Source organism: Myotis brandtii, unplaced genomic scaffold (genome assembly GCF_000412655.1).
Source record: "Myotis brandtii unplaced genomic scaffold, ASM41265v1 scaffold640, whole genome shotgun sequence".
Taxonomy (NCBI): Eukaryota; Metazoa; Chordata; class Mammalia; order Chiroptera; family Vespertilionidae; genus Myotis; species Myotis brandtii.
This window is the reverse complement of record NW_005370461.1, coordinates 315585-330427: the sequence shown is the minus strand read 5'-3', so window position 1 is coordinate 330427 and position 14843 is coordinate 315585. Positions and strand designations below refer to the sequence as shown.

At 35.2% G+C, this 14843-nt stretch overlaps 1 protein-coding gene across 1 annotated transcript in view; it reads left to right on the top strand.

Moving 5' to 3' along the window:
• Window positions 1–14513, top strand: part of NAA30 (N(alpha)-acetyltransferase 30, NatC catalytic subunit) — a 21491-nt gene extending 6978 nt beyond the window's left edge. The window contains exons 3-4 of the mRNA XM_014528584.1: window positions 908–963; window positions 9181–14513. Of these exons, the coding sequence (XP_014384070.1) occupies window positions 908–963; window positions 9181–9318 (194 nt within the window). The 3' untranslated portion in view covers window positions 9319–14513. The remainder of the gene's footprint in view (window positions 1–907; window positions 964–9180) is intronic.
• Window positions 14514–14843: the final 330 nt, after the last annotated feature.

Here is a 14843-nt window from a genome sequence, read left to right as displayed (position 1 = left end):
GGTCTAATTAGCATATTACCCTTTTAGTATAGATATAAAAGCCTAAGCGACTGTTAAGACCGAACAATCAGAATGACCAGTCGCTATGACGCACACTGACCACCAGGGGGCAGATGCTCAACGCAGGAGTTGCCCCCTGATGGTCAGTGCACTCCCACAACCAACCTCCCACAGTTGGCCAACCTCCCATGGTCCCTCCACCCTGCTGGCAGGCCCCAATCAGCCTGCCACAGTGGCGGCGTGGCGGTGAGGGAAGGAGGAGGGAGGGAGGTGGGGAACTGTGTGGTGGTGAGGCACTGATGTTGGCGTCCAGCATCTGTTCCTTCCGCGCCAGGCCCAGCGACCGTCAACCAGGTTTAGGGACCCCACCCATGCACGAATTCATGCACCAGGCCTCTAGTATGGGAATACCAGACTTAAGTGTGCCCCATGCTCACTATAAGGTTTGTAGGAACCAACCCCGTGTCTTGTGCCTACTTTGGGTCACAGCAGTTCTAGTGTGATCTTTGGCAAGATTGGTTAAGGGTCATATGCAGTGAGTTCTGGCCAGCTCAAGAAGTTCCTGGGTTGCTTGGCCGTATTATATCTTGCCTTTTTCTTTTTCCCCTTTCCCTTCAAACAGAATAGCAGAAACTCCTGCTTGGAGCAAGTAATTACACCTGAGAAAAAGGAATATATCAGGACTTGCTTAGGTCTTTCAAGAGGAAACTTATATTGCTATGTGTAGGTTCTCTTGGCCTCTCATTTTAAATCTAAAATTTTTCTCAATTTAAGATAATCTGTGTATCTGCATTCAAGGTAGAACTCAGCATTTGACATTTATATGCTTATTATGATGTTATAATTTAGGTATCTTTAAGAAACTAATTACATTTTTCCTTCATTAATACTCAGATCTATATTCTAGGTACTAACTTGGTTAAGAAAGCTATATATGCCATGGTTGAAGGAGACTGTGATGAGGTAAGTCTTTCTAAATATTTAAGACCTTTTAGGCAGTATTCTACTGAGTATTTTTATAAATATCCCATGATAATTATACTGCAGGTCTTATAGCAATGTACAAATGCAACTTGTAGTGAAATTATATATCATTTAAACACATGAATTTTGACGTAGAACAAATTTTAAGGTGATAATGGGAGCTAAAATTTGTTTTTTTGTCAAAATGTAAAGGTAAAATCTTAGACATTTTCAGTAAATAAATGGTATTCAGAGGAATTGGTATTCAGAGGACTTGTTATCAGTTAAGTTATCACTTACTGTAAGTTACATATTAGCCTTAGTTTCTTTCTAAATAAAAGTTTTATTTTTAACTCTGGGCCAACTGTCAACTCATATGAAGGACATTTCACATTTGACAAACATCTCTCAGCATTAAATAATGATAAGGCTTGGAGGGTAGGTGAAGACAACTACTTTTTTAATGTGGAGCCATCTACATATTAACCTCAGAGCATCTCTTTTCAGCTTTTTTTCTAAGGCCTTATGGCAGGTATAATTTCTTGTATGTTATAGCACTGGGCTTTTAAACATGGTAGGTGCTCAGTAAATAATGGTGATAGTTGGGACTGTTAAGATTTACTATTGAATAATTTGGGAGGGAATAAGTATAAATAAGGGGAAGTATAAATGTCTGTATAGCAATGATGACTAAGAAGGAACAAAGTTGCATTTTTATGTATAGTAACTGTATGAGTGATACAAGTGACAGTTGTCTTTATTATTGGAGGGCAAATGTGCCTTAGCTCACAAAATACTTGAAATTAAGTAATTTTTTTTTCAACAACATGCTGACCTTAATAAGTAACTTGCCTTTTTAAAAAATTTTTCCTTTTTGTACAAAATCTAGACCCAAAAATTAACCTTGTGTGTGTGTGTTTTGGTATAATATACCTTCCACTGTCCTCATGCTCTTTAACTCTTCATTCATCTTTCCACTTATAGCTACTATTAATCTTATGATGTGCATCCTCCCATTTTCTAAGCACACCTGTATGCAACTGTGTAATACTTTTTTTATAAAAAATGAAATCACAATTATTCTGTAATAGTTTTTCCATTTAATGGTATCTCATGAACACATTTCATTGTCAGAATATAGAGATTTACTGCAGAGTATTCTCATGATTCTTGTTTACATTAGTTTGTATTTTGACAGATCACCCTAAATGGTGGTTGTATGGGAAGGCCTACAGACATACCGGGCAGCACAGAGAAGTCTAGGATTTAACGATATTTAATTTTACTCCAAATAAGATAATTACACATGGTGGAGGATCTCATATTGTTTGCAGCTTTTGATATAAAAAAGTAAAAGGTACAGTGACCTTGATAATTTACATGGCTGGTAACTAAAATTTACATACATTTATTACTATAAGTCTCTGTATTTGGACCATAGCCACACAGGCTTAGCTCATCCAGAAGAAAGTCAGGCTTTGCAAAAGTAGTGTAACAGTTTGGAGAAATCTTTGGCATGATAAAACTATGTTTTGATCCTCTACTGCTACTGAGCGGAGTGATTTCCAGTGAACAAGGATGCTATGATCAGGGATATTATCTTCTTATGGTTAAGCCTTTTCTGAGTTTCCATAATCACTACCTGTGAGACATGCTTCACTTAATTGATCAAATGTTTAAGTAGTATTGGTTTTACTTTGAAAGTTTAAAGGGATGATATGGAGATTTTGGTTATATTGTTTTAGTCTCAAGGTTAAATCCTAAATTAGTGATCTATGTATTATTGTAGAAATGTTGTCTTTTTTTTTTTTAAATATATATTTCTTATTGATTTCAGAGAGGAAGGGAGAGGGAGAGAGAGAGAGAAAAGTCAATGAGAGAGAATCATTGATTGGCTGCCTCCTGCATGCCTCCTCCTAGGGATTGAGCCCAAAACCCTGGGCATGTGCCCTGACTGGGAATCGAACCAAAACCTCCTGGTTCATGGGTCAGTACTCAACCACTGAGCCACACCAGCTGGGCCCTTCTATTTTTTGATGGTAGTGTATTTGTTGGTTCTACTTTATATTGCCATTTCATCCCATTTCATTTGGATTCTTCCCCTTCCACTCCATTATAACTACTTTCTCACTGATGTATTTGCTTGATCCAGTAGCTTCTTTATCTTCCTCTGCTTATTAAAATACTTGTCAGTCTTTAATACCCAACTAAAATATCAACAACTCCTTAAAGTTTTCTTTAATCCTTCTGGACAGAATCAATTGTACCTTCTCTGTTTTTCTTTACTTCCCTTTTTGTAATATAGTAGTCCCTACTTATCTGTGGTTTCACAGTTACCCATGGTCAACTAGGCTCTGAAAATATGAAATGGAAAATTTCAGAAATAAACAATTCATACATTTTAAATTGCCAGCAGTTCTGAGTAGCATGATGAAATCTTGCACTGTTGTTGTACTGCTCCATCGGAATCCTCCCTTTGTCCAGCATGTTCACGCTGTGTATGTTTGCCACAGAGTAGTCACTTAGTAGCCATCTTGGTTATCAGATTGACTGTTGCAGTATTGCAGTGCTTGTATTCCCTTATTTTACTTAATAATGGCCCCCAAATGCAAGAGTGGTAATGCGGATATGCCAAAGAGAAGCCAAAAGTGTTTCCAAGTGAAAAGGTGAAAGCTCTCAACCTAAAGAAAGAAAAAAGATTGTATGTTGAGGTTGCTAAGATCTATACACTGAGTGGCCAGATTATTGTGACCACCTGACATTTGTAGGCAAATGAGCTATAATTTCGCGCTGAAGTTGCTAAAGGGCCAGACCATTATAAAGAGCGGAAGAAGGTTGTTTACCATGACAGTAGAAGTGATTTTTTTCTGAAGATATGGGTAAACAACGCGATTTAACAGCCTTTGAACGTGGGATATATATTATTATGAGTGGCCAGATTATTATGACCACCTGGTGTTTGTAGGCAAATGAGCTATAATTTCGCGCTGAAGTTGCTAAAGGGCCAGACCATTATAAAGAGCGGAAGAAGGTTGTTTACCATGACAGTAGAAGTGATTTTTTTCTGAAGATATGGGTAAACAACGCGATTTAACAGCCTTTGAACGTGGGATATATATTATTATGAGTGGCCAGATTATTATGACCACCCCATCAGTACTTCGTAGGGCCACCTTTTGCCTTCAATACTGCGGCGATTCTTCTTGGCATTGACTCCACGAGATGTTGAAAGGTGATGCGAGGAATCTGACCCCATGCCTGATGCATAGCACTGTCCAGTTCTGTGAGATTTGATGGTTGTGGAACCAGCTGCCTGATGGCTCTTTTAACTTCATCCCACAAATGCTCAATTGGATTGAGATCTGGTGATTGTGGGGGCCACCTAAGCAAGGTAAAGTCTCCCTCATGTTCTTGAAACCACTCCTGCACAATATGAGCACCGTGGCATGGCGCATTGTCTTGTTGGAAGAAGCCATCTCCATTGGGCTCCGCCATCAACATGATAGGATGAACCTGATCAGCAATGCTACTTAGGTATGTTGTGCTATTCAGACATTGTTCCACACGCATTAAAGCGCCCAAATCATGCCAGGAAAACATGCCTCAAACCATAACACTGCCCCCACCAGCTTGAAGGGTTGTACTCATGCATGTGGGGTGCATGCTTTCATGCTGTTTCCGCCAAATTCTCACTCTGCCATCTGCATGATGCAACTGGAAACGTGATTCATTGGACCACATGACTTTTCCAATGCTCGACTGTCCAATCCTTGTGTTCCTGTGCGAATTGGAGACATTTTATCTTGGTAACTGCAAACAGCAAAGGTGTTCGAACAGGCCTTCGGCTTCCATATCCCATACGATGCAGTGTATGGCTAATTTGCCTACAAACATCAGGTGGTCATAATAATCTGGCCACTCAGTGTATATATTTAACATTTTTAGTTTAACTGGAAACATATTTTGGCTATGAGACTGAGGCTGCTAGGTAAAGAACAGAGTAAAATGGAGTTATTTAAACTGAAGGGATTTTTGGTTAATTTAGCCTGATTAAAGAACTGTGTATGAGAAGCCTGGCTTCCAGATCCATCTGCTGTCACTTAGTATAGTTGTGTGATTGTAGGCAAGTCATTTAACTTTTTATAATTTCTCTCTTTGTCTATATGCAATGTGATGGTAATTCTGATCTTAAAGGAATGTTATGAAGAGCAATAAAGGTGTTCATTCAGCAATATCAGTGTGAGTAGCCTGTGAGGTGCCAGACAGTGAGCTAGTGCTTAGGTTCTAGCAGTGAACAAGCCTGTCCTCCCTTTAGGAGCTTCCAGCCTATAATATTAGAAAGGGCTTTCTAAACTGTAATGGTTTGGCATATTCTAACAATGGTTTGTTGCGAAGAGAATCCGTAGAAGTTCACTATAATTCAACTGCCTAGTTTCTTTAGGACCAAATAACCTTAGTATCCTTTGGCTTCCAATGTAATACTCCCATGATATGCACTAAAAGAATAGTTTTATAGTGAATTTCCAGTATAAACCCAGATTCTCTTTTAATATAAGAATGTAAGTGATTAAGTATTAAAAAATAGTTACTTTTTTCCTAGCATTTTTTATTGAGTCAAATAATACATGACCTCTTTGTTTAGAAATTGTGAGTGTGTGGAGAGACTCTTTTCATTTTAGCAAAGGTTAGCCCTTTGTGAAATTTTTTTTCTATGTAATTCACCTCAAGTTTGTATTTATGTAGCTGTAGACATTTTAGCAAAGGTTAGCCCTTTGTGAAATTTTTTTTTCTATGTAATTCAGCACCTCAAGTTTGTATTTATGTAGCTGTAGTTAGCTGCAGATGTTTTGAATATTTTAGATTGCCAAATATTAATGAACATGGACTTAGATCTCCTTCATCATGTTTTAAATATGTTAGAGCTCCCATTTGCTGCATTGTTTTTACTTTGGAAACCAATCATGGGAGGTATAGAAGAGTGAATACTATTAAGCTCTAGTTCAGGTTTAGAGACTGGCCTTGAGTTTCATTCACTTGTAAATTAGAGAAAATAATTATTTATAGGGTTATTGTGAAAACACCATAATGACAAATGCATGTAAAATGCTTTCCATAACATTTAGTAAATCTTTGATAAATATTAGCTGTTTTATTAAAACTCACTCCTTTTTATTTCTGTGAAATCAGTTCCAAGTTTTGCGTCATTGCAGCTTTATTGCTTCTCATATTAATTGTTTTGATTTAACATTTTACTAGTTGTTGTAATTAGGTGCTGGCCTAAAACAGAATTCTAGGAACTAACCAAGTGAATTGTTCAAAACTGAAAACTTGTATTGATCAGATTGGAGTGTTAGGTGGCCTACATTACTTTTTAAAAAATTCTACTTATTTATTTATTTATTTACAATATACAAAATAAATCTATTACCAGATTGTAGATACAAAATAATTAGCCATTAAATTCTGGGTTTTTTAAAGAGCGGAGAGATGTGACTTCTTATTTTTATCTTAAAGCAATATGTTTGCTACACAACTATTATTTTAGGCCTTCTTAGGAAAATTTTCTCATGATCCTTGCTTTTTAGATCTTTTAAAAGTTTGTATTTAGCTTGTGATTTGCTTCTATGACTTAATTGCATAAGTAATTGTCTTAAGATGGTGCTTTCTCTTTAAGTACTCCGGTCATTTACAAACTTGGCAATACTTTTGTTTGTTTAATATTTATGTAATATAATAAAAGGTGCTGAGAACGTATATAATTAATAAATATTTAAGATATTTCTATATGTCAGGCAATGTGTTAGGTGCAGAGAAAATAACTGTGAAAGAGGTACCTGTCCATAATCACAGCCATTATTGGGCTCACCAACTAAGAGAGATGACATACTTATCAAATGTTAAATGAGAGTGCAGTGGAATAAGGAGTGGTGCAGAGTGCTGTGAGGTTGTATAAACGGAAAGGGATATACTCGATTCAGTCTGGAAGTGACAAGCTAAGGCCAAAAGCAAGGAGGGTAGGAAGAGCATACTTCTACACAGAGAAAACAGATTATGTGAAGGTTTAAGGTAGGAAAGATCTCAGTAGATTCCAGAAACTGAAAGTTTAGTGTTGATTCTGGAGAGCAATGGGAGAGACAAAGTTTGCAAGGTAGGTAGAGACCAAATTTTGATGGGACTTTTAGATTTCTTTAGATTATTTTTAATTTACAGACTTTATCTTGAGGACAAGCAGAGAATTAACAAGAGCATCACACTTCTTAGAGAATGAGAGATCTTTGAGTTAGGAAGCTCTTGTACTTACAGTGAAAGGTGATGGCAGCTCAGACTAGAGTGGTATCAATGGGGATAGAAAGAAGAGGACCAGTTTGAGAGAGATTTAAGGGAAAAAATGGAAATACTCAGTGCTTGGACATAGTAGGGGGGTGGAAAGGAAAGAGGCTTAAGGGAAAAAATGGAAATACTCAGTGCTTGGACATAGGGGGGTGGAAAGGAAAGAGGTTCTAGGACAGCAGTTCTCAACCTGTGGGTCACAACCCCTTTGTGTGATTAATCACTATGCTTTAATTATGTTCAATTTATAACAATGAAATTGGGGGTCACCACAACATGAGGAACTGTATTAAAGGGTCGCAGCATTAGGAAGGTTGAGAACCACTGTTCTAGGATGACTCCTAGGTTTCAGGCTTGAGGCATTATTGTGATGGATATCTTGTTACTGACATATGGGATCATGGAGGAGGAGTTAATCATGAGTTCAGTTTTTGGATATGATGAGTTGAGGTACAATCTTTTCTCAATTTCATTTTTTGTTTGATTCTTGTCAGATTTTTGATAGCTTGAGTTAGAATAGGAACATGCTCAAAGGCTTCACTTGGGCCTTTGTTTAATGATATTTTGCCCTTTTTATTCCACTCCAAACACCTGAGGGTTATAACATTCTAACAGTAACCATGGCTCACTCTATTGATAATTCTCAGTGAGGTAGGTTTAGAATCAATAAGCTATGAATATAAAAGTTGGGAGGGTGGGATACAGGATGTATTGGTAGAGGAAAGTAAATTAAGGAAAGATAATCACATAATTTTCAAAAGTATCAGTTCTTCATCGTCAGAGCCATTGCTACAGTAATATTAAAAAAGACCCAGAAAGGCAGTAATACTTTGTGTGTTTTTCTGTTTGAAGTATTGTATTTAGTCCCCTGACCAGCATCATCTGGCAATTTTAAAAAGTACATATTCTTGGGCCCCACCCCAAACCTAGTCAGAAACTTTGGGGATGGGGCTAAGCAATCTTTTTTAACAAGCCCTCCAGGTACACTAAAGTTTGGGTACCTTTGGTCTAGGTTCAGCAAATTTTCTCTGCAAAAGGCCAAGTAGTAAATATTTTAGGCTTTGCAGACCATAGATCTCTGGTGCATCTACTCATATCTGTCCTTGTAAATGGAGAAAGCAGCCGTAAACCTCATGCAAACAAATGGCCTTGGCTGTGTTCCAATAAAACTTTATTTACAAAAATAGACATGGGCACATTTGACCCAAGGGCTGTAGTTTGCAGACTCTGATCTGGACTCTAGACAAATGTGGTAGTTGTCATTGGGATAAATGATGACAAATTAATGAAAATAAAGCACCCCTCCAACAAGCATGTAAACCTATTGTTTGAATGTATATTGTGTAAGAAAACTTCCTGCATATGGGACAAAGTTATAAGTAGATTATAACTTATATATATATATACTTAATCTTGTTCTTTACATACATAAATACAGTAAAATACCTGTAGTTATTTAAAAAAAAAACATAGGAGTTGGAGGTCAATGGTGAACACTTTCAAATAGTGGTTTATTTTCTAAACCGTTGATTTTTTTTTTCTTTCCATCTTTTTGTCACACTACTATTATCCACAGGGAAATAACTTATCTTTGTTTTAGTTTGAAACATATTTTCATTACTAAAAATTCTAAATATCACAAAAATCAATAGAACAGAACATGTTTCCACCCCCTTTCTCCCCAAAAAGAATTATTATTAAACTTTTGATGAGTGTTTTTTTCTGTTTATCTTTTTAGCTATCAATTTTTAAAAAGTTAAGTATGGTATTTTTTTTTTAAAAAAAAATATTTGATCTAATTGTTTATAAGTGATTTGTCAAATTATGAAATTGTAAATTAGTTTCAAATATATAACATTATAACTTAGTTTTTCTTATTTTTTGAAGGTTGTTTTGGAAACAGAAATAACGAATAAGTCTGCTTTGAAACTTTATGAAAATCTTGGTTTTGTTCGAGATAAGAGGCTGTTCAGATACTATTTAAATGGAGTTGATGCACTGCGACTTAAATTGTGGCTGCGTTGAGAAACTGACATCAAGGAACAACTCTTCAACCACTCAGAATCGACCTTTGCATGCAATGCAATTTGTACAGAATTGCTTTGCAGGTGGATTTAGTAATTTCCATGCAGTTCTTATCTGTCAGTGTCTCATTGAGTGTCGCACAACATTTGTTGCACTTTGGCATGGCGCATTTGTTCTGAATTAAAAGAGATTGTTTTAAACTTAAAGAGTTTTTTTGGTACCAGCAAGATGTGCCAGTTGATAGCCAAGATTTGTTTGTTCATTTGCAAAGTCTGCTGACAATGTAATTAATAACAAAGTGATCATTTTACCACAGAACCAGTAAGTGGAACATTATTTTTGTTCCTTAAAAAAGCCAATGTAGATTGTAAAAATCTCTAAGTATACTAACATTTCACATGAAACCTGCCATAGTTTTCTGAAGGAGGTAGGGGGAAAGCTTCAATTTTAGGTTTTATTTTTTCAATATTAAATTTTCCATTCTTGAATATTGGTACCTCAGTGATTAGTGAATGAAAAATTTAGGGTTGGTTGTGTCTTACAATGAGTAAAGATAACAATTACATTGCGTCTGCCAGTGCTTGTGTAGATAAGTATATTTGTCTTCATCTCTAGTTTTTTAATGCATGCTACCTTTTTCTTTTCTTTTTTTAAGGCCTTTGCAAGCAAACTTTTTTTTTTAATTTAAATTCTAAATTTGATAATAAATTATTTCAGATTTTTATAATTTGGATACTTTTTCCAGGTGAGTGACAGAGTGGTTTACTTTACAGTAAGAAGTTGAATTTACTCGGAAAATCTTTGAGAAATGGCTCCAAAGGGGATGAGAAAGTTGGTGGAGCCGGGAATTGCTGGGTTTTGGATGCACTTTTTTTGAGAGTGAGGGAATTTTTGGAAAAGAATAGAAAATTAATGTAAACTGATATGATTTTATTTAATCAAAATTATTGCTAAGTTGTGAAGAACAGCTTTTACAATGTAGGTGGAAGTTTTTTCCCACTTGATTAGGATTCACATTGCTTTCATTTCTTGAAATGTTTCACTTTTGGTTCTTGGTCTCTTAAGGTGCATTGTATCCACTTTAAACTGATTTTATTTACTTTCCACTTATTTGAGCAAATACTTGGGGGAACTTTGCTTAGTTCCTAGAAAAACAAAAGTGAGAAATGGAATTTTTTTTGGGAATGAGTGCTTATGGGTTTTCAATAGCCATCACTATGCTCATAACTTAAATTGTGTTTTGGCCAGTCTGCACTATAACAGATTTTAAAATTAATTGCTTTCAATTGAGTCAGGAAATTTGTGATGATAATTTATTTAACTGGAAAACCTAGGTACCCATGGGAAAAAAAAATTCATTCTCTGTGAAAAATGTTTTATAGGAAACTATGCTTTTTTCTTTCATTTGGATATGCTTTACTTCTTCTCTAGTATTTGGTTTGAATTTTATTTTATGACTATGATTACTGTATTTTTTTAAAACCCTACCTCCATTAACAGTTGGTAAAAGCCCCCTTTCAGGAAAGTTTGTTGTCCTTTTTTTTTTTATTTTTTTAAAGGAAAGCTGCTCTTTGCTCAGTGTAATGTCTTGAAAGTGAACATGGTAACAAGTACTTTTAAAATAAAGATATACAGATTTGGTGAAAATAAATCTTTCTGCTGGTGGGATCATTTATAGTTCCTTATTATTAAAGAAACCTTTTTCTTTCCATTTTATATTGCTCTTGAAAGTTTAATGGGCAGAATACTGGTTACATGAAAATATGACCACATAATATTCAGCTTTTCAGTTGACCATTTTGAGTATGATTTTGGTCAAACTTTATTTGGGCTCTAGCATTTAGAGGAATACCAATTATTGTGATGCTTCTGTTATTTTTAATATGGAGGGAATTGAACTAAAAAAAACAGTACAGTACTTACATCACCAGTTTTTCTCTCACCACTTTATATTTGAATTGCTGGTTCATAGGTAATGATTATTGATGAACATACATTTGCTTGACTCACTAAAGGGGACAGTTCTAAAGTAGACACATGCTGGATTTTCAGTTCAACAATTATGTTTTTGGCAGGTTGTCAATGAAACCATCACTACTGACCCTTTCCCTCTGAATTGACTTAAGTTTTGCCAAATTGGGTATTTATAAACATGACCATAGCCATGTGATAAAAAGTCATATGGTTGCTGTATTGTTTGACTAGTGTATGTTAAATAACAGTGTCTACTTTATGTCTTTAATTGGGTATGCAAAAATTGTTAAGTAGACTAAAATTTTAACTTTTAACATGATAACCAGAATTAAGTCTCTATTCCAATTAAAAGGGAATCAAACATTAATTTACTTTTTGATATTGGGTTTTTATTTTTCTTGAATAATCTAAAAAATTCCATTTAAAATTGTTAGAGTGAGTTCACTTGGCTAAACCTGAGCAAAATTGGTGCAACTTTCTTTTAAAGGGGTGCTGCCTCTTTAAGACTGACTGTGCTATCCACTGACACTGGTTTGGCAGTTAATACTGCTGAACATTTTTTTATACATGCTACCATGAAGCTATATATGTTAGTATTGAAGAAGCTAACGGGTATACTACCATTTTTGATATGTGGACTGATTACAATTTCCATTATGTTAAAATAAAACTACTCAAGAGAAATCCACAGGTCAGTAACAAGACAATAGTTTTTGAAGTTGAAGCCAGCAAAATTAAAATAAGAAAGACAAAATTTGGTTTTAATATTTTATGCCTCTTCCCCAAATCACCCTCTCCACTTGCTTGACAAATCTTTGTAAAGGAGTTTGTTTGTCACATGTTTTAACTTTACCTTGCCCTGTGTTGTGGTATTGGCTGACATGTATAAGACTGGATGTGTATATTATGGTGTCTAAAAATCATGAAATTCATCACTTTTCAGGGGCATAGATAAAAGCAAATTGGTAGTGCATCAGAGTTACTTTTCAGTGCACCATGACATCACTAAAATGAGTGCTAAAATGTTACAGGGCTTTCAGGTTTGTAAAAACATAACTATAAATTATATTGACGTCAGATATGAGTTGAGTATAAAATATCACGTGTATCTCAAAATATTGGACTGCTGTTTGATGACTGGATATTGCTGCATAATTTTCTTCTATTGTCCCGTATCCTTTTGGAGAGAGAGATTTAATGGGATTTGAAATGTGCAAGCTGTCTAAATAAGGTGCAGTCAAATAAAGTATGGTTACGTTGTGTTTGCATTTTTCTTTTAGATACAGCTGTGTGCATTTTATGATTGAGTTGTTTTACTTACTAAGAAAAAACCCAAGCAATCTACTCTGTTCCCCACTTCCTGCCTCTCATCTCAGAGTTATTTGGAAGAAATGATAGACAGTTCTTATCTCTACTTTGTGTTCTGACAAAGTAAATTAGAAAAACAGCAACATGAACTTAAGTTTCCTGAAAGTATTCAAAGTTAATCATCTCATATCAGATATCAATACAAATGAGCATATTAAACCAAAACTTTTTTTGTCCTTGTTTCATAGCACTTTATTCCTAAGACAGTTTTTATTTCAATTTCCCATTTTTATTTGTATTTAAGTAATTTTTTTTTTTACCCATACTGAGACACCAAAGTAAAATAGAGCATTATTTAAAGGGCTTTTTCTCCCATTCTTGTGAGAAGCTTTAAATGGTGTTTATGCTTTCATCAAGATTTATGGATATTAATGGAAGAGATCTGTTTCAATCATGACTGCTAAATTTCATCATGTATACCAAATCTCTTCAATTTTCTTTTATAGTCATGTTTTGAAAATATCTGAGTTCATGTTTTACTTGTGCCTCACATGGCACTTTAAATACTTCATACATTGTCTAAATAAGGAGCAGAAATTTGATACTCTTCTTTCACACCTATGAACAGAGATCAGTATTAACCTGTAGCACAGAAATATAGTGATACTTTTAAACAACTTTTTAAAAAGATGAGTTTGAAAAGTCTCAGGAGCATATGGCACACTGCACTTTCTCCAGATCAGTGCTAATAGCACTTTTTATGATGGTAGGAATGTTCTTTATGTTCTCCAATATGCTAGCACCCAGTAACATGTAGGTATTTGAGCCCATGAAGAGTGGCTAGCATGAAGAACTGAATTTTTAATCAACTGAAATTTAAATAGCTATATGTGGCTAGTGGCTACTGTATTGGACAACATAGCTTTAGATAATACTTAAGCAGTAAAAGCTGAGGAAAGCATGTTTTGGATAGGAGTTTTAAGACCAGGCTATCTGTTGAAATATGAAACAAGGATCATGATTGAAAATTGTCTCTGAGCAAAAGAGTGTAGCTGCACTGTTTATGTTGACAATCTATTTCATTAAAACAGTTTCTGACTGACCACTTCTCTCCCTGCCCCTGTTATGATGTAGTGCTTCTGAGGAAAGTAGCCCTTTCTGGATTTTATTATTTGGAAGTTCTTGGAGTTGCAGAGATGCACAAACTCAAATGCCAAAAATTGGTTTCTGATGAGATTGTCATATTTTTAGCATTAAAACATTTTACATAGTTTAGCTAATAATTTCTCATTTTAGATGAATTTGAAATCCTTTGACCTCTAACAGGTCGATTTCTCATTACCAGTGATTATACTGGAACATGGAGGAATATCATATTTATACTTACTATTTTTTAAATCCTGGAAGATCAATCATGTGGATCCAAAGGCAAGTGTTTTTGTTTCTGAGAGAACCAGATTAATTTTTCTATGTTCTCTGGCCACGGTGTGTCACCCTTGGTTCAAGCTGGTCATCTAATAAGTGATTCATCAAAAGGACAGAAGTGGGGTTGGGAGTGCCAGGCTTGGTACAGCCTGAAAACTGCTGGGGGAAAAGCTCAGAGCACGTATTCTGTTGAGAGCAATCACTGTTTAACCTTCTTATGAAAAAGATGGTGGAGTAACAGACCACCAAAGTGCCAAAATCTATCTTCTACTTTAAAAAATGTAAACAATACGGAAGTTATAATGTAAGGTTTTTAAAGTGCTAAGAAATAAGCTCATTTTTAGTTATGGATTTTCATGACTACCTCTTTTGCTGTATGACTATATCTCAATTTTCTGATACCTCAATTTCCTGAGAATCTGTATGTATGTTTTTGTAAATAAAATAATTTACCATATGCTAGGGGAAGGACCTGGCTCTTAAAGAAATTGTATAAAGACATTTATTATGGGATTTGTTATGCGGTGAATCAATAATTTCAAAATGTCTTATAGCCTTTTCTCTCCCCCTTGACTGAGGTTTTTCTTTTTTCAGTAAATAATCTTATTTAGTGAGATTTGTGTTCCAGGAAGTGTGCACCCTCATTTGTTCATTTAAAACTGCAAAGATTTGTATGTCTCCTATGTTTTACTTTCATGCCAAAGAAACCCTTTTTAAAAGCCAGCAGGTTGCAACAACTGGGGGAAAAAAAATGTTTGCTCCTTAAGTAGGCATGCTTAAGAAGTTTTATTTCCTGGGATATAAATATTTTTCCAGAG